The sequence below is a fragment of the Eucalyptus grandis genome, chromosome 3, assembly GCF_016545825.1.
Source record: "Eucalyptus grandis isolate ANBG69807.140 chromosome 3, ASM1654582v1, whole genome shotgun sequence".
In the NCBI taxonomy this organism is placed as follows: Eukaryota; Viridiplantae; Streptophyta; class Magnoliopsida; order Myrtales; family Myrtaceae; genus Eucalyptus; species Eucalyptus grandis.
Window position 1 is genome coordinate 7,984,290 of NC_052614.1, and position 24,030 is coordinate 8,008,319.

The 24,030-nt window shown below is 41.1% G+C and overlaps 1 protein-coding gene and 1 pseudogene across 2 annotated transcripts; both read left to right on the top strand.

Annotated features, from left to right (window-relative positions):
- The window catches only part of LOC104438981, a 34,389-nt pseudogene extending 12,069 nt beyond the window's left edge, over window positions 1-22,320 (top strand).
- Window positions 673-4,397, top strand: LOC104436337 (mechanosensitive ion channel protein 10). 2 transcript variants are annotated; one of them, XM_039310416.1, is made up of 6 exons: window positions 675-914; window positions 1,258-2,685; window positions 2,758-2,878; window positions 3,058-3,351; window positions 3,427-3,629; window positions 3,763-4,397. In XM_039310416.1, the coding sequence occupies exons 2-6, from the start codon at window positions 1,328-1,330 to the stop codon at window positions 4,016-4,018; spliced, it is 2,232 nt and encodes a 743-aa protein (XP_039166350.1). In that variant the 5' UTR covers window positions 675-914; window positions 1,258-1,327; the 3' UTR covers window positions 4,019-4,397. The 2 variants fall into 2 exon arrangements, with proteins under 2 accessions (XP_039166351.1, XP_039166350.1); XM_039310417.1 differs by lacking the exon at window positions 3,427-3,629 and having other exon boundaries at window positions 673-914; window positions 3,763-3,955.
- Window positions 22,321-24,030: the final 1,710 nt, after the last annotated feature.

Consider the following 24,030-nt stretch of genomic DNA (forward strand, 5'->3'; position numbering starts at 1 on the left):
TTTGAACTAAATTAAAAGAATAAGCTATTTAAAAAGAAAAAAAATGGGTTTCTAACCAACTCTCGTTACTGCACCACCATCGCCGAGAAGGGGATGGATGGCCAGCGGTGGTCATTGGGAAATGCGTAAATCAAAAATAGCTCGTTCGACAAGCAATAATGGTCCGCTTTGATGCAGAGCCGACAACTCTGCCGGTGAACAAAGGAAGGAGATGGCGGTAGACGGAGGAGGAAGACTGGAGAAAAGGCAGAAGCCAGTTTTTACTTTTTTATTTACTTGCCGTGACGTGATACGTAATTTTTATTGGCTTTCAGAGCAGTCAGCCCCATGACGTACGACGTGGTGATATATAATCACTTAATATTTTATCGGTCGTAGACACAAACACTATTGTACGGACCATACTGCGATCAGACTTCGATAGGTGTTCTCGTCGATCAAGGAAGGAAGAAAAGAAAAGATGAAAAAGAACTCTCTCTCTCTCTCTCGCTGCGTGCGTCACATTCATAGGCACCTTTCACCTTTCATAAAGGCGACCTCTTTTCCACAAAAATTATATATAAGAGTGACTGAATAGGACGTCAAGCTTTGTCACCTTGCCGCCTGTCCCGTCACAGGAGAAAATCAGACCATTTCGGTAGTCCTTTGTTTTTCTTTTTATCATCAACGCAATTCTTAGAAACCCGGGCATGTACTATCATTTTAAAGACGCTTCCCGTGTTGGGGCACTGCCGGAACAAAATCTTAATGAACTGAGGACGAGGGTTTTGTCTCCCTTGGATTGGATCAGCTCTCAGCAGCCATTCATGCTCCTCAACAGTCTCTCTTGGATTTAGCTTCCTTGCTCTGTTCTTGGGGAAGTGAGCTCAACGGAACAATGACAAGCCCGTGCTGATCTTTGTTAAAGCCTAAAGGTACGCGGTTTCCTTGATCTCTTTTTCGATTTTCAGTTTTAACTTTATCCACAGTGACCATCTCACCAGATCACTAGACTGCTTCATTTCTTGATCGAGAATCATCTGCTGCATCTTTACCTTTCCTTTATTATGTGTCCCGAGTTGGTGATCATTGACTAGAAGTTGAATTTGTTGGAAAGGAATAAACTCTCTCTCTCTCTGACTCGAGTGCTACAGTTGGTCCACGAGCTGAGTCTATTATGCATGTTGTGTTGGCCTGTTGCTGTCTGTGTGTACGCATTTCAGTGTAAGTAGATCTGCGCTTGAATTCTCTCTTTCGGTTTACTCTTGTGCTGTCCAGAGTTCGATGTTGAACTGAAGCCTTATGAGCGGTATAGTTTTGGACCTTTAGAACGTATCCCGAATCATGAATGGATTCTAAAGGAAAACGTCGAAAAGGCGGCGAAATCACCATGTCAGAGAAAAGGAATGTCGATGGAAATGAAGTAATTGTGAACATCTCGACTGAAGGGGATGCAAAAGCTGTGACTGAGGGCAGGGGTTCCAAGGAGTTGGAAACTGCGGCTCCGAAACAAACCCGGGTGGATTCTCCCTGCCAGGCATTCAGTGAATTGAGCACTGCTGTCGCAAAATCAGCGGGAATGAGCTGCCCATCTCCCGAAGTAGCCAGTCTCAGCCCTAAGGCTCCCTCTGCTAACGAATCTTTCGTTAGGAAAAGGAGTCTCAACAGGTCGGTGTTCTCAAAACCGAAGTCGAGGTTTGGGGAGCAACTGTATTCTTTTGATGCCACTCCGAAGACACCGCTCATGGCATCTCGGGGACCAGCTGGAGGAGGAGGTGGAGAGGAGGATGATGAAGAGATCTACAAACAAGTCACTCTTGAATTGAGCAAAGCAAAGCATAAGAGGATAAAGACCAAGGCTTTGGTCGAATGGACCGTGTTTTTTGTCATTCTCGGGTGCCTGGTGGCTAGTTTAACGGTTGATCAATTGGAAGCATCTAGGTTATGGGGATTAGAAATGTGGAAGTGGTGTGTACTTGTGATGGTGCTATTCTCTGGCATGTCGGTTACCCATTGGGTGATGCATTTCATAGTTTTCTTGATTGAGAGGAAATTTTTACTTCGGAAAAAGGTACTCTACTTCGTTCATGGACTGAAGAAGAGTGTTCAAGTTTTCACTTGGTTGGCCTTTGTTCTTCTCACGTGGGTACTGTTATTCAATCGAGGCGTCAGGAGGTCGAAGATCGCCAATAAGGTTTTGGATTGCATAACCTGGACTCTAGTCTCTATTCTCATCGGTTCATTCCTATGGTTCTTAAAGACTTTACTGCTGAAGATATTAGCATCGAGTTTCCACGTCACTACATTCTTTGATCGAATTCAAGAATCGATCTTCCATCACTACATTTTGCAAACCTTATCTGGGCGGCCTCTTATCGAGGAGGCTGAGAGGATGGGGAAAGATCCTAGTGCCCGCGAGTTTAGTTTCAGAACTATGAAGGAAGGTAAAATGGGAAAGGAGAAGAAGGTGATTGATATGGGGAAGATATATAGGATGAAGCAAGAAAAGGTTTCGGCTTGGACAATGAAGATGTTGATTGACACAGTGACAAATTCAGGGCTATCGACCTTATCAAATACGTTGGATGAAGATGAAAGCATCCATGATGGAGGAGCTGAGCAAGCGGATAAGGAGATAACGAGCGAGATGGAAGCAATGGTGGCTGCATATCACATTTTCAATAACGTCGCTCAGGCTGGTTGCAAGTGAGAAACTAAAGAATTCAGTAGATTAACGGATTGTTTTGTCTTTTGGTAACCATATTGTATTTTTTGCAGGTACTTCGATGAAGACGATCTTAGGAGGTTCATGATCAAGGAAGAGGTGGATCTTATCTTCCCATTGCTTGAAGGAGCAGAAGATGGAAAAATTGACAGAAAATCTTTGACAAACTGGGTGGTCAGTGCATTAATGTTTAATTCATTGTAACTTTTGTCTATTGCCCTTTTTCATGTGAAGAGCAATTAACATGCATCGCTGCTCCACAGTCTTCGTCTTCATTCCAGTGATCTGTATGTTAATGCGAATTTGCCAAGAAGTGAAGGGAGAATTCAACATGAGATACAATTCTTTTACAGGTAAAGGTTTATCAAGGCCGGAAAGCACTGGTACATGCTTTGACCGACACGAAAACAGCAGTAAAGCAATTGAACAAGCTTGTGACAGGAATATTGATCATTATTACCATCATCGCATGGCTTCTTTTGATGGAAATTGCTACAACCAAAGTACTAGTCGTGCTTTTGTCACAGCTTCTTGTGGCAGGTTTCATTTTCAAAAACATGTGCAAGGCAATATTCGAGGCCGTCATTTTTGTGTTCATTATGCATCCATTTGATGTTGGTGATCGTTGTGTTATCGATGGAGTTCAGGTAACTCTAAAGAGAAACTTCCAATTTTCTATTGAGATGAGTCTGACTTATAGCAATTCATATTTCTGATGGCAGTTGATGGTGGAGGAGATGAATATCTTAAACACTGTCTTCTTGAAGCTCGATAATGAAAAAATCTTCTATCCAAATTCAGTTTTGGCTACAAAACCTATAAGCAATTACAACAGAAGCCCAGACATGGGCGATAAAGTGGAGTTTTCAATTGATTTTATGACTCCGTTTGAAAGAATTGGAGCAATGAAAGAGAAAATAGGAAAGTAAGTCGATGGAATTGCTTCACTCTTCCTTCATTTCTTATTGCAAATGTTATGGCCTATATAGAGACTTGTTTGGTACAGGACCATATGAAAGATTATAGCAACTCTTCTAATGACTAGCCTTCTTGATCAGGTACTTGGAGAAAAATCACCTACACTGGCACCCGAACCACAACTTGCTTGTGAGTGAGATCGAGAACGTGAACAAGATTAAGATGGGGCTCTACGTCAATCACACGATGAACTTCCAAGATTATGCAGAGAAGGGCAGGCGGAGGACTGAACTAGTCATGGAGTTAAAAAGAATTTTCGATGACTTGAATATTAGATATAATCTCCTTCCTCAAGAGGTCCATCTTTGCCAGATTGAGGATAAAAAGGGCAGGTAATGACTGCATTTGGCTGTTGAATGAATGCTCTGAAAATCTGCCAAAATCAGTGGTTTCGTCCGCTTGTCAAATGAAGGAGGTGACTAGGTCTTTTGATAAATTGGGCTACCTCATTGTTCTTTTCACATAGTGGTGGAGCGAGGCCTTGGGCATGTCAAGATGATCAAGAGACCAACTACTGATGCACGATAATTGTGTATTGCAAAGTATACCTAAATCTTGTTTTGTTTTTTGGACATTTTGCGACGCGTTGTTAATATTTTGGCTTGGTGACTGTCACAGTTGTTATTTAAAACATAAGGAGGTCAGGTATGAATGATGCCAGTGAATGTAATGTACCTTTTACGTACCTTGAGTATGAGTTATTTGCTCAGCCAAATACGTGTGATCATAAGTATGTCTTCTGCACATGAATGCACCCTAAAATGTGCCTTTGTGCGAGCATGTGGGGGTGAGGCTCCAGCTTAAGACCAGAGGTTTGTCCAATGCATTAGTGCAGGTTCATGTGTACGGTAGAAATCAGTGGTTATGATGTCAGGCTGCATTGTCAATGATCATAGGCATTGTACCGATCCAGTAGCTTGACTGAAGTGTGTGCAGGGCATAATCTAGAAGATTTGAGCAGTAGGGCATACGAAGCAAGCCATGAGAAAAGTTACATTGAGGCATGCAATACTATAAGAACAAAACGCTTGGCTGAGGTAATGACATGATCAGAACTGCCGATTAAGCCACTGGATCTCGATGTTGGTAGTCAGCAACTGTAAAATATACTCTCTTCGTTCGGGAGATGAACAGTGACTGCATCAGCATAGGCTCCACATTCTCCACTAACAATCACCTGCAACAGCAAAGATCTGTTTCTAGATTGGAGCAGCAGATAAATCGAATGTGCTATGATTTTGTGAGACCATTCTCAACGTTTTTTGAAAAATCGATGAAAAAAGTTCAAGTGAGTAAAGTGTTAAAAATTTTGGATGTGCGCGTTGCGTTCGAAAGCATGGTTTTGGTATTAGTTATAATTTTTTTGTTAGTGATGTTGTGTGCAAGTGTATGATATAATTTGTAGTGGATGGGCAAGGGATAAACTAGGATAATTGAAGGACAAAGAACATGGGATATAATTTATCTAGTTGATGGATATTTTGGTAATGGAGGAAATTCTTGATATAGAAACTATCTTAGCTCTACTCCTCCACACCGGTTGAGATATAAACCTCACACAAGGTGGAGGGTTTACCTCTCACACTCAAATGAATGAACTACAAGCCTATTTATAAGCATGAGTCATCGCCTTAGTACAACATTCTAGATTTCTATAGAATGTTGTCCATATATGCTTCATCTAGGAAATTCTAGATTGTAGTTCTTCTAGAGACTTCTACATTTATGCTTCTACATTTTTCTCTTTCTTTCAGAAACTTCATCTAGGGAATTCTAGATTGTAGTTTAGCAACTCTAGAAAATTCTAAAAAATAGATCACCATTTCCAACATTCCCCCTTGATCCATTTTCGTGATACTTCAGACATTGTATCATAAAATTGCCGACATACCTCGAAATCTCTCTTCTAATTTGTCCCATGCCTTTTACTCCGTCTTCGTTTCACGATTCCTTGTATTCTCTTGTCAAATCACTTGCACTTGCCTTTGAACATGCATAACTTTTCTTCAATGATGTCCCATATGTTTTAGGGCATCAAAATGCTCTTAGTTGTAGTTATTAGCTTGGGCTCTGGCTCTACCTCTTGTAGGCTCTGGCTCTAGCTCCAGCTCTGGCTTTGTTGGCTCTCGCTCGAGCTCTAGCCTTTTTAGTTGAGGATGGTGAGAACGCCGATAACTATCTAATATGCCTGGCTCTGATACCATGTTAAAATTTTTGGATGTGCGCGTTGCGTGCGGAAGCATGGTTTTGGTACTAGTTATAATTTTTTTTTTTTGTGGGAAATAGTTTCCTTAGTTGGATAAAATAATTTTACAATAGTTGAAGGAAGTGTTGATAAGGCAGTTACATGATTAGTTTTTATGGTTAGCTCCCACACAAAACATGGAGAACTTGCTCATTTATATAGCTGCCAAAGTTGGTGGAGGAAGTCTCTAAACTTCTCTACAAATAGCATAAGATGAAACTTCTAGAACACATAAGAGATGGTAGCTTGTAGACTCTTCTAGAATTTTTCTTGAATTTTCTAGCTCAAATCTATCTTGAAGTTTCTAGAATTGGATCACAAATTCCAACACTCCCCCTGATCCATTTTCGGGATAATTCGAACTTGTGTTGTAAAGTCTCGAATATACCTTGAAATTTTTCTTGTACTTTGTCCCATGCCTTTTATTCCGTCTTCGTTCCACGATCCCTTGCATTCTCTTATCAAACCACTTGCACTTGCCTTTGAACATGCATGACTTTTCTTCAACGATATCCCATATGTCTTAAGGCATCAAAATGCTCTTAGTTGTAGTTGTTAGCTCGGCTCTGGCTCTGGCTCTCGTAGGCTCTGGCTTTGGCTCCGGCTTTGATTCTGTCTTTCGTTCCAGCTCTGGCTCTGTTGGCTCTGGCTCGGGCTCTGGCCTTTTTAGTTGAGAATGGTGAGGACAAACGCCTATAACCATCCGATATGCCGGGCTTTGATATCATGTTAAAAATTTTGGATGTGCGCGTTGCATGGGGAAGCATGGTTTTGGTATTAGTTATAGTTTTTTATTAGTGATGTTGTGTGCAAGTGTATGATATAATTTACAGTGGATGGACAAGGGATAAACTAGGATAATTGAAGGACAAAGAACATGGGATATAATTTATCTAGTTGATGGAAAGTACAAGATGTTTTGGTAATTGAGAAATATTTCCTGATATAAAAACTATCTTAGCTCTACTCATACCATTTGAGGTATAAACCTCACACAGGTGGAGGGTTTACCTCACACTCAAATTGACACTCAAATGAATAAACTACAAGCCTATTTATAGGCATGAGTCACTGCCTTAATACAACATTCTAGATTTCTATAGAATGTTGTCCATGTAGTCTTCATCTAGGAAATTCTAGATTGTAGTTCTTCTAGAGACTTCTACATTTTTCTCTTTCTTCCAGAAACTTTATCTAGGGAATTCTAGATTGTAGTTTAGCAACTCTAGGAAATTCTAGAAAATTGATCACCATTTTCAACATTTCGTTTCTTCAATATTTAAGACTACAAGGATGTATTAATGATATTTCTGGAGAAAGGACTTGCTCAGTTTGATTTGTGAATGAAAGGTGGAGGAACTAGAGGAGGAAGTCCAAGGGGAGAAGGAGATTCAGACAATGTACAGGAAGAGACTGGAGAGAACCCAAGATTACCTCCGATAATGCCTTCATATAACAAAGACAATGGCTTTCTTCAGCTAAATGTCCGCCACAAGCATCACGACAGCAGCAATGATGAAGAACACAATAACAATGACAATGACAGTACTGCTAATGATAACGATAGTGTTAACAATAATAATAAAAACCAATAAGAAGAGGTCATTCTCTCTCCTCAACTCTACAAGGGCAATGTCAGTCCTCCATTATTTTTCTATTCTTTTGTTGGAAAATAAGCATTTCATTAAACTAGTTCAAGACGGCTTCAGTACATAATAAGTCCAAAGAGTGGGAGGGAGGGGAAGGAACCCAATTTTGAGGCAAGGCATTTTTCCTTGGGGGTTTTAGCCATCCAGTCGCCAACCGAATTTGCCTCTTCTATGATTAAAATGTAGCCGTTGTCTATGATTAGAAAATGCTACTAAACATTCATCGACATTTTAAATTGTCTTGTGCAGACCGATTGCAGTGGAAATAGCAGAAGGCAACCTCAGCCTGCACTTCAGGAGGGCGAAGATGGCCAACTCGAAGAGCTTGTCCAATTCATACGCCTCTTTTGGGACCAAGCCCTTCAAAGTGACCGTCCTTCTCCATAATTACTGGCAATTTGAGAGTAATTAAGTAGACGCTCACCAAAAATGTTTAGATTTTGGAGAGGGGTCAACGCAAATTGTTCCCTGAGAGTATTAGTCATATGAAATTACGCACTCCAAAATGTTTGTGAGTTATGGGTAAGAGTAGGGGTGAGCGGTTCCAGGTTCCGGTTCGGTTCCGTCTGGAACCTGGAACCTACCCTCGGGTACAGGTTCCTCAAAATGAGGAACCTGGAACCTACCCGTGGGAACCGAGAACCTGGAACCTACCCTGTCATAGGTTCCAGGGTCGGTTCCAGGTTCCAACAGGTTCCTTCTTCTTCTTCTTCTTTTTGTTATTTTCAGATTTGAACTATAACATATGCGCACGTTACCCAAAAAAACTATAACGTACGCGCACGTTACCAAAAAAAAAAAAACTATAACATATGCGAACGTTACCAAAAAAAATATAACGTATGCGCACGTTATCAAAAAAAACTATAACGTGCATGCACGTTACTAAAAAAAAATATAACGTATGCGCACGTTACCAAAAAAAACTATAATGTACGTGTATACTACACGGTAACTTCCCATTGACATGTTATCTTGATACATTAACTTCGCACTGCACAACAATAATAGAATATAATTAGAAATTTCAAAACAAATAGCAAACTAGAAAGTAGAAATAAAACACCACTAGAACAAGAATGTCTAGAGGTACAAGTTTTGAAAACAATTTCGATTAAACCCTTAAATGAACTCAGAAAATTCTGAAATTCGGACACGTTGTATTTAAGACCTAGAGGTACAAGTTTCATGAAGAAATCGTAGTCCAATTCGTTCTGGATTAAAAGATAAAATCGATTTACTTTTCCTATTCTCTACTTGCACAGTTTTTGAAACATTTTTGGTTAAATAGGAAAATGAACTACAAAAATTACGAAATTTAAATATGTTGTAGGGAAGACATGAAGAGAGATATTTCATGCAGAACACATTTCCAAAGGAACCTCATACAAAGTGATATAGTCCACGCATTGCAACTTACAAGATCCGAACACATCAGATTGCACAGTTTTAGAAACATTTCCGATTAAATACCCAAATGACCTTAAAAAATTATTAAATTCGATTATGTGATAGCCAAGACCATAAGGTAGATACTTCATGAAAAAATCGAAGTCAAATTCGTCCTAGATAATTAAATATGGACAGTTAAAATCCCTGTTCGTAGTACCGTAATTCCAGATCTAATCATCTCCAAAGGACCACGATTTCACCTACCTATTCTTGTTTATTTTCTCTAAATTTTTTATATGTTGTACCTCAGGATGTCCTTTATAACTTTTGTTAAGAAACCGAAGTGAAATTTCGACAAAAAGGTTGCCTTACAGTCCATGCATTTATCAAGGTTCGGTCCCAAAATCTCCAGATCTAGTCTTTCCAAAGAATAACGATTTCACCCACTTATACTTGTTTTTGTCCCAAATTTGAGTATGTTATACTCCAAGAAGTCCTTTACAACTTTCATTTAGAGGCCGAAGCCAACTTCAACTAGAATATCACATACAAGTCACTAGAACATCCAAGGTCAGAGCTTTTTCTGCCCTAAGTAACTGGTTCGAAACAGGTTCCGGTTCGAAACGGTTCGGTTCGGTTCGCTTAAAACCGGAACCAGAAGCCGGAACTCCCGGTTCCTAGAAAAAGGAACCGGAACCGGGAACGGTCCCCCTTGGAACCGGGAACCGAACCGGACCTGAACCGGTCCCCCTTGGAACCGGGAACCGAACCGGACCCTCCTCCGGTTCGGTTCCGGTTCCCGGGTTACCCAGGAACCGCGCTCAGCCCTAGGTAAGAGGGACAGATATTGTCGATTTACACATTTCCCGATGACCCCAGCTGGCCATCCCCCTCCCGGCTATGGTGGGGCTGGCAACAACTGGTTTGAAAACCCATTTTTTAATATCTTTTTTTAATTTTTATTTAGATAAAGTTTGGGCTAAAATTGATCCCGCACAATTAATTTTTGAATTTCTTGAATTTTTTCCTCTAGCCGATCAGTAACTTTTGTGCCCATCTCACTAGAGTAAATTCAATCGATTAATTCAAAGGTCGCTATCCCAATCAAGCTTTATGCATCTCGTTGCAAGTTTATTGCACAACTTCTTCTTAAAATAATTCATTCGAAAATGTTATGTAGTCTAGTTGTTCGTGACATTACCGTTTAATCATTTCATTGATTTCAAACGCATGGGTCCCGTCACATGTACCTATTAATTAGGATGATATGACCTATGATACTCTTACTTAGTATTCACTGTACGATACTATTCTCTTAAGGATGATCAAACGTATTGCAAAAAGACAAGCTTATAAAAGATCGATCTTTCTTTTTTTCCTTGTTGGACTCTCTTATAATCTAGTGCTCCTTTATGAGATAAGGATAGGACCAGTTAAAAGAAGTTCATATGGTTGGGATCCGACATAATTTGCTGGGAAGCAAGACATTCAACTAAACAACTACGTGGAACAAATAGCATCGCTATTAGATTGGAGGGAGTTACCAAAAAAGTACTAAACATATTCTAATTATGTCAATTTAGTCATACATTTTAGGACCTTTTCGGTAGTCTTTCCTAAATTGACAACAATAGTAAATGATATAATTTGCTTGAATTTCAAATTAAGATTGAACAACTGATCCGATTAATCAAATAGTTATTCACAATGCTAAATACAAGTAATATCCACAACTGAGTAATCAAACATTTTTTTTGCAAGTTGTTGATCGAATTTGAATTTGTTACTGTAGAACCAAGCGCGATTAAGAACTTTTGAATAACAATCAAATTGCTCAACTTTACTTGTTCTTTCTGAATGTCCAACAATTTTCTTTGCGATGGCAAGGTAAAGATTTCACAATACTGCTTGTCGAACAAGCTGTCGTCGCTCGCGGCCTTCCATCCATAGGGCACCGCCCCATCCATGGCTCCGTCTTCTTTGTTGTCCATGGCTTTGGTCGTCGATCCAGAATTGGCCTTGTGGAACTCGTACCCGAGCTCGATCTTCCCAGTGAAGAGCTCCACCCCAAATCTGGAGGAACTCACTGATGGTCCATCTCCACGACGAACTCCAAATCTGAGGCCATGGCTCACCGAGAAAACCCAAAAGTTTCATCATACCCACCGAGGAAACTTCATTCCGAACAAAAAAATAAAAACAGAGGAAGGCTGAAGGTCCATCTCCGAGAAAATTCAAAAGTTTCATCATACCCAGTGAGCAAGCTTCATTCCGAACGAAAAAAAAAGAAGACAAAGAAGGCTGATGGTCCATCCCCAGGACAAATTCCAAATTTGAGGCCGTGGCTCGTCGCGAAAACCCAAAAGTTTCATATACAGTGAAGCCTTATTCCGACGAAAAAAACAAAACAGAGGAAGTTTCATAACATGGACGGGGCGGTGCTCCGTGGATAAAAGGCCACGAGCGACAGCAGCTCGTTCGACAAGCAGTAATGGTTGGCTTTGACGCATCACTGGCGACTCCGCCGGTGAACAAACGACGAGGATGGCAGTAGATGGATGAGGAAGACGAGAGATAAAAAAACAGAAGCCAAGTTTGGATTTTTTTTTTTTTTTGAACATGTATTGATTTTTATTGGCATTCAATCAAAAAAGGGAAAATGTCTCAAATAGTCCCTGAAGTTTTATGCAATGTTCAATTTTGTCCCTGAGCTTTTGATTAGCTCAATTTGATTCCTAAACTATTGACAAATATTCAATTTAGTGCTTCCGTTCAAACCGTTAAGTGGCTATTGCTTTTCCTCTTTTTTTTTTTTTCTTCTTCTCTCTTCCCTCCATCAACCATGGCAAAGCCAGCAGAGGGAAGCCGGCGGCCAGCAAGGGTCGCCCAATGCAGGCTAGGGCCGCCCTCGCCAACCCACGGGAGGGACATGCAAAATTCCACCGGAGGGACCTCGACCCCCCTACCACAAGAGCCCCGCCGCACGAGGCCACGATATGAGGACGCCGACCGCATGGCTCCTCCACCAAGTCTATACTTCCTCAACCTCCCTCTTCTCTTCTCACCACAGCTCTAGTGATGCCAGCACCCAATCCCCCTGCACCCGCTTCGAACCTCGGCCTCCTTCCGTCGGCACCACCATGATCTCCTCTAGCCTCTACATCAAGCCTTGCGCTCCCCTGTGGCGCGACCTGCGAAACCCAGCAACTCACCAAGGGTGGCCCTCGCCAGATCTAGCGAGGGCACTCCTCACCCGACGCCGACAGGGGCAACCCTCACCAGACTCGAGCAAGGGTTGCCCTCGCTAGATCTGGCCAGGGAGGCCCTCGCCCGACGTTGACGAAGGCAGCCCTAGCCAACCCAAGCGAGGGCGACCCTTGTCGGATGCCGGCTTCCCTCCGCCGACTCCACCATGGCTGGCGAAGGGAAGGGAGAAGAAGAAGAAAAAAAGAAGGTAAAATATTAAAAGATTAAAAAAACCAAAATGCCCAATTTTATTTACTTTAACTAATAGAATGACAAAATTGGTCAATTTTGAAATAGTTAGGGACTAGATTGGACATTTACCGATAATTCAGAGATCAAATTAAGCTAATTGAACTCCGGTGCTTTGCTGTCATTCGGTCCTCTCCATGGCATGCAAGTTCTTCAAGCCTCTCCTTCGAAGGGTTGGTTATGGTGCGGTTGGAGGGTTTCGATGGCCTTAGCTCCTCATCTCCTTTTGTTGGCCTCGCTATTTGGCTGTTTGTTGTTGCTATGTGCTTGTCCCCGTCGTTTGGATGTGTTGGTTGTAGCTGGTTGGCTTCTATATTGCCGCTTCGGTAGCTTTGTTGTTCTCCTTTTTCCCTGGCATCCTTCCACTTGATGTGGCTTGTTGCCTTTTGAGTGTAAGTTTTGGTGCCGGGCTCCCGTGTTGTATAATTTTGGTTAAAAGTCAATATATTACTTACCTTACCAAAAAAATATTGAGTTAATCGAAAATTCATGGACGGAATTGAACATTGCATAAAATTTCAAGGACCATTTGTGACATTTTCCCATTAAAAATGTATGCCAAGTCAGCCTACGAATTTAACACTTAATACTTTGTTGGTCGTAGGTATACTAGACGACCTTATTCAATCTTGTACAGACACATATTGCGATCAGATTTCGAAAGAAAGAACGAAAGAACAGATAAAAAAGAACTCTCTCATTGCGCACATTGCGTTCACATGCACTTAACGTTTATATGCACCTATATAAAAGAAAGGTTTATTAGATTTTCTTTTTCTCCTTTTGTCTACCATTTTTAAAAAAGACCTTGTAAACAAAAGTCGCATGAATATTTGAGAAAAATATAAAAATGAATTTTATCATATATTTTATTACGTTGATTGTTATCATATCATATGGAACCAATATCTTAAAAATTAAAAGTATCCCAATAAAGCACGCTAAGCCAAACTTTTTCAATATTTTTATATCATGATATGCAAAATCCGTGTTTAAACTCTCGAGGAGAACAAAAAAATTTGCGAGTTGAACTAGCCATCTCACGGTCCAAGTTCCAACAAAGCATGGCTTTATTGGGTGTGATGTTTTGTTTCCAATTTTAACACTAGGAATTATGAACTTTTAATTCATGAGAAATATGGCACATGTGCTAATTAGTCGAAACTGCTGTAGTGGACTAATTTCCTTTATCCGCAACAAAAAGGTCGATGTTATGGGAAACCGTCGTATGAAACATCATTTAAATAAGCAAGTCGTGGGTACTTCTAAATCAATCAATAAACTTGGAGAAACTAATTTCTGTTTTCTGCAGAAGAAAAGGAAGACCTCTTTCCACAGAAAGAAAATATAGGAATGAATGAATAAAAAGGTCAAGCTTCGTCTGAGATTCTTTTGGTATTCCTTTTTTTCTGTCACAAATTTATCAAACATTTTTAACTAATATATTTATGATAATTTTATTCTCTATTGATTTTCGTTAAATTAAATTAATATTATGAAAATCATAAACTGATGCATTTATAAATAGTAACCGCATCAGATTGGCCTCCGCAGTCTCCATTAACTATCACGTGCAACAGCAAAGATCTGTCTTTTGAATGGAGTAGCAGGTCAACTAAATGTATTTTGATTTTCATAAGATCACTGTTAACATATTTTTAAAATCGATAAAGGAAGTCCGAGCCAGCTTACACATAAACACCTTTATGTCTTAAATAAAAAAAAAATTATGGTCAATGCTTTTTAAAAATTCGATAAAGAAAATTCCAGCTAAATCAAACATGAATTTCTTTAGGGTCTCCAATATAAAAACATTTATGGTCCAAGTAAATTAACCCATTTACTTTCTCTCTTTTTGTGCTTTTTTTCCCCCGAAACAAGACTACAGGAATGTTTTAATAATATTTCTAGTGAAACGACTTGCTCAGCTTGATTTTTGAATCAAAGGCGGAGGAGTTAGAGAAGGAAGTCCAAAAGGACAAGAAGCTTTGGACAATGTACAGGAAGAGATAGGAGACAATCCGGGATTACCTCCAATGCTGCTTTTAGATTGCCAAGGACAATGGCAACAACAACAACACTGCTAGTGATGACTGATGGATTTATGAGATGGGCCTGAGTTGGCCCGTCCGCCCAAGTTGGGCCCAAAAAGCCCGGCCCACGGGAATAGGGCCCGTGGATGGGGGAAGGTATAAAGGGAGGAGAGAGAGAGAAATAAGCACCCTTTGGCACAATCAACGTACGCTTCTCTCCCGCGCGTTTCTCTCCCGAAGAACAAAAGAGGGCATACGGCTTCCAATTTCTTCCCTTCAAGGCTTCATCGGCCAGGATTCTCTTCCTCCATTGACGACGGTGTTTAATGCCGGGCTAACAAGGTACGCTCGACTCCGTGGTGTGCTTTACGATCGGTGATACGTGTTTTCCCGGGCTTCGTCTTCCGCATTGATTTAGGGATTCGATTTAGTGTCGTATCCGGTATTTCGGGGATCAGTCATTCCCAACATTGGTATCAGAGCCCTAGTTCACGTTTTCCCGATCAATTTGATGTGTTTTGATTGATTTTTCGCAAAGGAACTTCGGCCGTACGGATCGGGCGAGCAATCCCGACACCCGAGACTTCTTAGGCCATTTTCATGAGTTTTCGAATGTCAAAAACAAATTATGAAAGCACGGGAGAAAGGCGACGTCGAGACGAGTGCGGAGATGTCTCGAGCGCGGCCGGACGACGCCGCACGCGCCCACACGCGCGGCCGGAAGGCGCGCGTGGGAGCGATGCGCGCCCGGAAGTGCTCGATCGCCGAGCGCGTGCGGCACACGCGCCCGGTCGGCCAATCGGCACGTGCGCGCGCCGGGCCCGGCGAACAAGACGCGCCGGTCCACGGACCGACGCGTGCCGAGCGTCAACATGACGTCACCCAACGGTCGATAACCGCTGGGCTGACGTCATCGATGACGTCGCGATGACGTCCGGTTGGCCGGCGGCGACCCGACCCGAACCGACCCGACCGGCCGATGATGGCACGCGCGTGGCACGTGCGGGCGACGTCGTGGCGTCGGCCAGCGCCGCGCTACGGCACGTGCGGCGGTCGCCCAACGGTCCGACCGGTCCGACGACCGACGACCGTTGACCCTCTGACCGTTGACCGTTGACTTTGACCGTTGACCCGAAAAAAAAAAAAAAAAAAAAAAAAAAAAAAAAAAAAAAAAGGAATTTGTTTCTTTTTCAATTATGTCTGTGGGTTGTAAGTCATCCATTTTAATTCTGCATTTGTTGCATGAATCATGAAAATTTATGTATTTTCCATTTTGTTTATTATGGATGATAAGTGATCCATTTTAGTTACGCATTTGTTGCGAAACTATGATGCGTAATGCACGGATACACCGCAATCCCGAGAACGGACGAAGGAAGAGCTAGGCCGAAAAGGCTGATGAAAGAGTTAGCTGATTTTCGATGGCTTGATGGTGATTTAGTATCACATATGGTCAAGGTCAATCGGATGATACGAAATCATCAATAATGGTTATCTTATGCCGGATTTTGAGAAGGTGCCGGCTTTGTTAAACACTCTTCCACCCGAATGGCAAGCAGTGTTAGATCGGCTATGGGAGGTCAACGTGGTCCCGGGTTATAGGAGGCTGGTGGAAGCTTTTGTAAGAGAGTACTATAGGATTGAGTTGGCCAAAACTTCAACCCTTAGATTGTGCGCTACGTGGCGCAGAGTGAATGCGCCTTGGTGGCGACATGAGAGCTCTCCAAAAGTTTTTCCATGGTTGGCAAATGTACCTTCAGTTTTCTCAGATGTTTTGACTGATAGATTAGAAGGGACATTCCCTAATTATTTCTTAGATTAATTATGAGATGTTTTATGGATGTAAATATCTCTTTCCAAGTTGATATTTTTTCTTTGTATATATTGCTCAGTGTAATGTATAGTTGTATTATGTGAAAGCACTGTTATTATATTGAATGTTAGATAATATTTGCTTTCATTCTTGGCGATTCTTTGTGGGTAGTTAGCTGTGGGTAGTTATAGAAGTTTTTGTGACTTCATAGAATTGATTTTGCATATGACAATCATATTAATGATAATTTTAAGTTAGGATTTTTGGAGGATGATTGGAAACATAGTGACCTTTTGATTCTGAAGCCTTACTTGAAATTATTCATTAATATGATGGGTCTATGTAAATAGGAATGCATAAATGATAGGCATTAATTATTCGTGCATGTATGTTTGATGTGTTCAGACTGATGGTTTCAGCATTTAAGAACGTGATTGCTGATATGAACGGCAACTATTGTGAAATATTGAATATGAAGATTCAATATGTGCTGGAAAAGCAAGAAGCACTAGAAGCTCTTGACCATATTATGGAAGATCTTGAGGATGCTGTGCGCCACCTTGAGCTGGTAGAGGACCGCTTAACGGCATGTGAGCTGAGAATAGATATTTGCAATGCTGGTTCTAGCTCATAAAAGGTTTTTGAGCTCTAGCGCAAGCGTATTGATTCGTTCAATATGTGGGAATGCAAAGGATCAAGTCCTTATTGCAAGAAATCAAGAGTTAACCAACACAAGAGAGGAAAACGTCCTCAAGTTAAGAAAATGTCAAGGGTGAAATGTTACAACTGTGACAAGAAGGGTCACTATGCTCGCGACTGTCGTGAGCCAAAGAAGGTAAACACCTCTTGTACATTTGAGAACTTTGATTATGTGTCAAGTTCTGCATTATAGACTGAATCCAATCCTTTGTGGAATGTAGATTCAGGAGCGACAGACCATGCAGCAAAGGATAGAGGATCCTTCATGGAATTCCGACGATACCAACTGGAACTGAGTGGATCCATATGGGAAACAACTCTAGAGCTGATGTAAAGGAATTGGCACTGGCCAATTGAACATGAGTGGTGGACGCACCTTTGATGTTCTATATGCTCTGGAGATTCGTCGAAATTTAGTGTCTGTCTTAGCGTTGGTCAAGCTTGGTTTTTATATAAACTTCCATAATAGAGGTGTAGATTTGTGTTTAGATACAAACTACTATGATTTTGGTCACTTTCTGGATGGTTTTATTGTACTAAATGTTGACTGTGGTGATGTCAATATGTTATTCCCTTGTTTCACGTCTTCTACTTTATGTGATAATGATGTGAATGTGTGGCATGCTAGACTTGGTCATATTGGCCAACAACATATGAAAAGACTAGCCAAAAAGGGCTTGTTGGGCAATATTGAAAAAGTTGATTTGTCCATATGTGAGCATTGCCTAGTAGGGAAAATGACAAGGAGACCATTTGGAAAAGGTAAAAGAGCTGAATTTCCTCGGCATTTAATCCATTTGGACGTCTGTGGTTCAATGAATGTGAAAGGAAGGCAAGGGGCTGTTTGTTTCATCAATTTTATAGATGATTCTACTTGATTTGGATATGTCTATTTGATTTCTCATAAATCTGAAGCATAAGTTGTTTTAGAAGGTTTATGAACCTGGTAGAAAATCAATTAGACAGGAAAATAAAGGTATTTAGATCCGATCGAGGTTGAGAATATTTATCTGATAAGTTCAGAAAATTATGTGATGAAAAAGGAATAGAAAGACAGTTGTCTATTCCACATACTCCTCAACAAAATGGTGTTGTAGAGAGAAGAAACAGAACCCTACTGGAAATGGTTAGGTCCATGATGGCATATGCTAACTTACATATCACTTTTATGGAGTGATGCGTTGTTAACTGCTGCCTAAACACTTAACCGGGTGCCTTCCAAATCAGTTAGTTCCACTCCATATGAGTTATGGATAGGTAGAAAACCGGACTTAAGTTTACTTAAGCCATGGGGTTATGCTGTCTATACTCATATGTCCTCTCACAAGTTTGGGAAATTGAGTCCCATATAAAAGTAGAGTATTTTAATGAGATACTCCGAACACTCAAAAGGGTATGTATTCGTAAGTGAGCAGGAAAGTGGGAGAATAACTGAATTTGAATCACAGGATGTCACATTTTTAGTAGATGAATTTCCTAAAAAGGGCGAAATAGGGGAAGATTACTTCCTATTTGAAACCTTGGATTAAGATTATGATATTAATGGAGTTCATCCAAGTGGGAGTAATATGAGATGTGATGAATTGAATTCAACTCATTCTCAATTGCAACCACCTGATGTGACGACATCATCATTACCTAATCCAAGTGGGAGTATAATGGGGAATGATGTGCTAAGTGTACAATCTCCCATACGGTGAACAAGTCGCCAAAGTATTCCCCGTCGATGTTTTGACATTGAAAGGGAAACTTTTATGGTTGCTCCACAAGATGAGTATGAGCCAAGGAATATTAATGAGGCTCAAATTGCCCTAGTAAGGAAAAATGGATTTATGCAATGAAAGAGGAGATGGAGTCAATGAAATCAAACCAAGTTTGGAAGCGGTTGATACGCAAAAGGACGCAGAGCTATTGGGAACAAATGGGTTCTCAAAACAAAGCGAAAGGCTGATGGCTCGATTGAAAGGCATAAGGCTCGCCTTGTGGCGAAGGGTATAATCAATAGGAAGGAATTGATTATGAAGATATTTTTTCTCCTATAGTAAGATTTGCCTTGATTCGCATAGTTCTGGCAATAATATTTAGTATGGATCTTGAGTTACATCAAATGGATGTAAAGACTGTTTTCCTCAATGGAAAATTAGAGAATGAAATATATAGGGAACAACCTGTTGGTTTCATAGTGAAAGGCCAAGAAGAAAAGGTATGTCGACTTTGGGGGTCGATATATGGCCTTAATTGTCAAGACAATGATATGTACATTTTCATAATGCCATAATGGCATATGACTTTACAATGATAGATGAGGATCATTGTGTATATATCAAAAGATCCAAGGATCAATTTGTGATCATATCATTATATGTTGATGATATACTAATTGCCGGAAGCAATATGGAGCTAGTCAATACAGTGAAGAATTCGTTGTCTTCCCACTTTGAATTGAATGATATGGGATTGTAAACTCATTGACGCTCCTATTGCAAAAGGTGAAGGATTGAGCCATAGACTGTGTCCAAGGACTCCACAAGAGAAGGAACAAATGAAACATGTTCCTTATGCTAGTCTTTGTTAGAGTTTGTTGTACGCTATGATGTGTACAAGACCCATATGTTTTGCAGTTGGAATGGTGAGTAGATACTAATCCAATCCAGGTCAAGCACGTTGGAAAGCCGTTAAGAGAATACTGAGGTATCTAAATGGAACTGCTGATTATATGCTGAGTTATTAAGGAAAGGATCTGCAACTCTAAGGCTATTCTGATATTGATTGGGGAGGAGATTTAAATGAAAGGAAATCTACCTCTAGGTTTGTTCTCTTACCGAATAATGGCACCATGTGTTGGAGCAGTAAGAAACAAAAGTACATAGCCTTGTCCACGATGGAATTGAGTTCGTGGCATTATCAAAGCGCAGTATAAGAAGATGTTTGGCTTAAGAGATTATTGGATCATTTATGTGTTATTGGAAGTGCTGCAGATTTGTTATTAGTTAACTATGATAATCAAGCAGCAAAAGTGTACACTAAAGATCCAAATATCATGGCAAGACCAAACATATAGATACCAAGTATAATTTTGTCATGGATATGATTGCACGAAAAGATGTGAACTTATAGTACATACTACGCATAGAATGGTAGCAGATCCTATGACAAAGCCATAACCTAGAGATGTGTTTTGTGGCCATGTGAAATCTCTAGGATTGCGTAGAGGATGATGTACTGAATATTGTAATTTTTCCCTAAGTGTTCACATATGATGAATTTATGTTTTTCATCATTAATGTCTATGAATCTTTGTATGATCTTTATGCATCTTAATGCTCAGTGCATTATTTTAAGTTAGAAGAAGTATGTCGGACAGATGAGATTAGCCCACTCACACGGGTAATCGCCTCTATTTACTTGTGTGATAAATAGAGATGAGACTGTTTTTAAGCTTATTATCTAGGTGATAATCGAGAGCTCAAGCTTAAAACACGTATGTCGCCTTAACTGGGTGTTAAGATGAGGACATAATACTTACTATGTCCGAAAGTAAAATACCCACATATTTTACTTTATCTGTCTATGATGCCGATGTGAGTTCGATGAATTTAGTGAATGAGTAGATACGTGAACTCAAGTTAGACATTGGGTATGTTTGAACTATCATCTGTACGGTATTGAAATGTGTAGACATACGCTCCATGGGAAAGGAGTTAATACCGTAATACGTATTTCATACTACGTATGCATGAGACGACCAATAAGAGTGGCAAAAGTTTGATCTCAACTTTTATGTCGTGTGAGACTCTTGAGGAAGAGAGTTCCTCAAATTTCTTAGTCCCCTCATGACTCTTACTTATTCTCAAGATTTCTATTTAGTGTTTGCTATCTTAGGATGTTGCCAATGGTCATGTGTTTGATTCGATCTAATGGGGCATTTCTAGAAAAGCAAGCTGGACTGAAATTGAGAGTTTGAAGGAAAGAGGAAGATCGATTTTGGAGAATCACATTGTAGTTTTGTATTCACCGGTTAATCAATTATGACTGTCTTTGTGATAATCATAATTGTGAATACAATATATATATCATTGTTTGAAAGAGATCAAGAGAGATATAAATGTGATCGATCGATCTAGGGTACTGCATACTAAATCTACTCGGAGTGTGATGCCCATTATGAGCTGTTATATATTCCTAACAGATGTATAGCAACGAGCTCTCAAAGTATCTTTGGTCGCACGGATTATTCACCGGTATGAATGTTGAAGAGAGGAAAAGAGAATTCTGTTTGGCCCACCATGTTAAGAGAAAGTCTATGATGGATTTTTTTTTCTCGATGAGGCCGAGTAGGGCCTATCCGCCCATGTTGGTTTTGTACCACCATGTGCGAGTGGGAGATGATGGATTTATGAGATGGACCTGAGTTGGCCCATCCGCTCAAGTTGGGCCCAAAAGGGCCCGGCCCACGGGAATAGGGCCCGTGGAAGGGGAAGGTATAAAAAGGATGAGAGAGAGAGAGAAATAAGCACCCTTTGGCACAATCAACGTACGCTTCTCTCCCGCGCGTTTTCTCTCCCGAAGAACAGTAGGCATACGGCTTCCAATTTCTTCCCTTCAAGGCTTCATCGACCGGATTCTCTTCCTCCATTGACGACGGTGTTTAATCTGTGGCTAACAAGGTACACTCGACTCCGTGGTGTGCTTTACGATCGGTGATACGTGTTTTCCCGGGCTTCGTCTTCCGCATTGATTTAGGGATTCGATTTAGTGTCGTATCCGGTATTTCGGGTATCAGTCATTCCCAACATGACAATAACGAGCAACAACCACGCCAGGTGACTTCCCTCATTGAATTATGGTCAACCATATGTTTAGTGGAAATGGTTTTGGTTACTAGCACTTGGGACAGATAATTGTTAGGAGTACGTGATAAAAGCCTGATATCTTTACCTTGAAAAATTGCTAAGAAGGAGCTCAAGTTCGAGCCTATAAATATATTTAATTGGACCCATCTTACTCAAAAGCTTAAGTAGATGAGTTATGAGCCAACTAAATTATGTTAACTATCGAGTGGCTCCACGAGCCTAGGAAGTGGAGGAAGAGTAAAAGGGCGAAGCCGTTGCCTCCTTTGGGGAGCAGTTGAGCCTAGCCTTGGAGATAACCCAAGCGATGCAATATTTGCTCGGGCAAAAGCCCAGGGTGATCCATAGAGAAATGAAACCTAGCAACGTTTTCTTGGATGATGTGATACGTGTGATTTTGGGCACGCCCGGTTCTTGGGAGATGAAACGCTAGCATGAACCGGGGAAATTGGTAAATTCTAGAACATTTTTCTCGTACACCTTTTCTTTTTGTTTCGATGTCAATGTCGATGTATCGAATTAGCAGACATTATTTGGCAAGTCTGACTTAGTAAAATAAGACGTGCGGACCCCTCAAGTGCCTTAACTTTGCCCAAATGGACACTTAAGTGCCATAACTTATGAAATGTACACTTAAGTGCCAAAATCGGAGTAAAATGGATCACTTGAGTGCCAATTCGGCCAAGACGCCAACGTGGCGTTTTTCCGCGAGCGCGGCCAAAACGGCGCCGTTTTGCACGTTGACGTGGCCAAACGGCGTCGTTTCGGCGACGTGGAACAAAATAAATAAATTAATTAATTAATTAAATTTAAAATTAAATTTAGTTAAAATATTTTAAAAAATAATATTTAAAACTTTAAAAAAATTTTAAAAAAATTAAAAAAAAAAAGGGAACGGGGGAGGCGGTTGAGGGATCGCCTTTAGCCGCCGCCGCCGCGGAAGAGCCGGCGACGGCAAGGGGAGGGTCGGCCGAGGTCGCCGGCCCTCGACCGGGGCCCGGCGACCCTAGCCGACCGGCCGCGAGGGCTCGCGAGCCCTCGCCGTTGGATCAGGCGAGGGCCGCGAGCCCTCGCCGCCGGATCCGGGGGCGCGCGGCCCTCGCCCGGATCGGCGAGGGTCGGTGGGCCTCGCCCGGCCGGGCCAAGGTCGCCGCCCACCGGGGCGACCCACGGCGGGCGGCGGCCCTTGGCCCGGCCCGGCAAGGGCCACCGACCCTCGCCGGATTTGGGCGAGGGCTCACGAGCCCTCGCCGCCGGGCGAGGTCGGGGCCGCCGGTCGGCCGGGTCCCGGCGACGACCCTCCCCCACCCTCGCCGGCCCTTCCGGCGGCGGTGGCGCGCGGCGGGGGCGAGGGCGATCCTCGGCCGCCTCCCCATTCCCTTTTTTTTTTTTAAAAATATTTTTAAGAATATTTTTAAAGGTTTTTAAAGTTTTTAAATTATTATTTTTTAAAATATTTTAAATAAATTTAATTTTAAAATTATTATTTTTAAATATTTTAAATAAATTTAATTTTAAAATTATTATTTTTAAATATTTTAACTAAATTTAATTTTAAAATTAATTTAATTAATTTTTAAATTTTCTTTTACCGTGTCACTCAAAACGACGCCGTTTTGGCCACGTCGCGTGCAAAACGGCGTCGTTTTGAGCGCGATCGCGGAAAAACGCCACGTTGGCGTTTTGGCCGGATTTTGGCGGAGTGGCACTCAAGTGATCCGTTTTTTTCGAATTTGGCACTTAAGTGTACCTTTCGTAAGTTATAGCACTTAAGTGTCCCTTTGGCCAAAGTTATAGAACTTGAAGCGTTCTTTTGCCAGTAAAATAACATCCACTGCTTTCTTGCATCTGAGGAACTTTTCGTGTACATGGCGTCGGAAGTAATATGGTGCAAGCCTTATAATGAGAAATGTGATGTGTATAGCTTTGAAATCATACTCAATGAGCTCATCACTGGAGAATAACCTTACATCGAGACCGATTTCAGCCCTGCCCTTGTACTTCGTTTCATCTTTCAATGAGTTTTTAAAATTTACCCAATCCCAATGTAGCTATTGTCTATATTAAAATGCTTCAAAACATTCATTGACTTTTTCAATTGTCTTATCCAAAAAGATTGGGGTAAGAATAGTACGAGTGTCAATACCTTCATGCGGCATTCACTTGAGTGCT

Excerpts from the sequence above, each read along its gene's own strand:
- LOC104436337 (XM_039310416.1), top strand. The coding sequence starts at position 1,328 with ATGGATTCTAAAGGAAAACGTCGAAAAGGCGGCGAAATCACCATGTCA. Across the intron at positions 2,879-3,057 it reads AATCTTTGACAAACTGGGTG|GTAAAGGTTTATCAAGGCCG; the intron begins GTCAGTGCATTA and ends ATTCTTTTACAG. Across the intron at positions 3,630-3,762 it reads ATGAAAGAGAAAATAGGAAA|GTACTTGGAGAAAAATCACC; the intron begins GTAAGTCGATGG and ends CTTCTTGATCAG.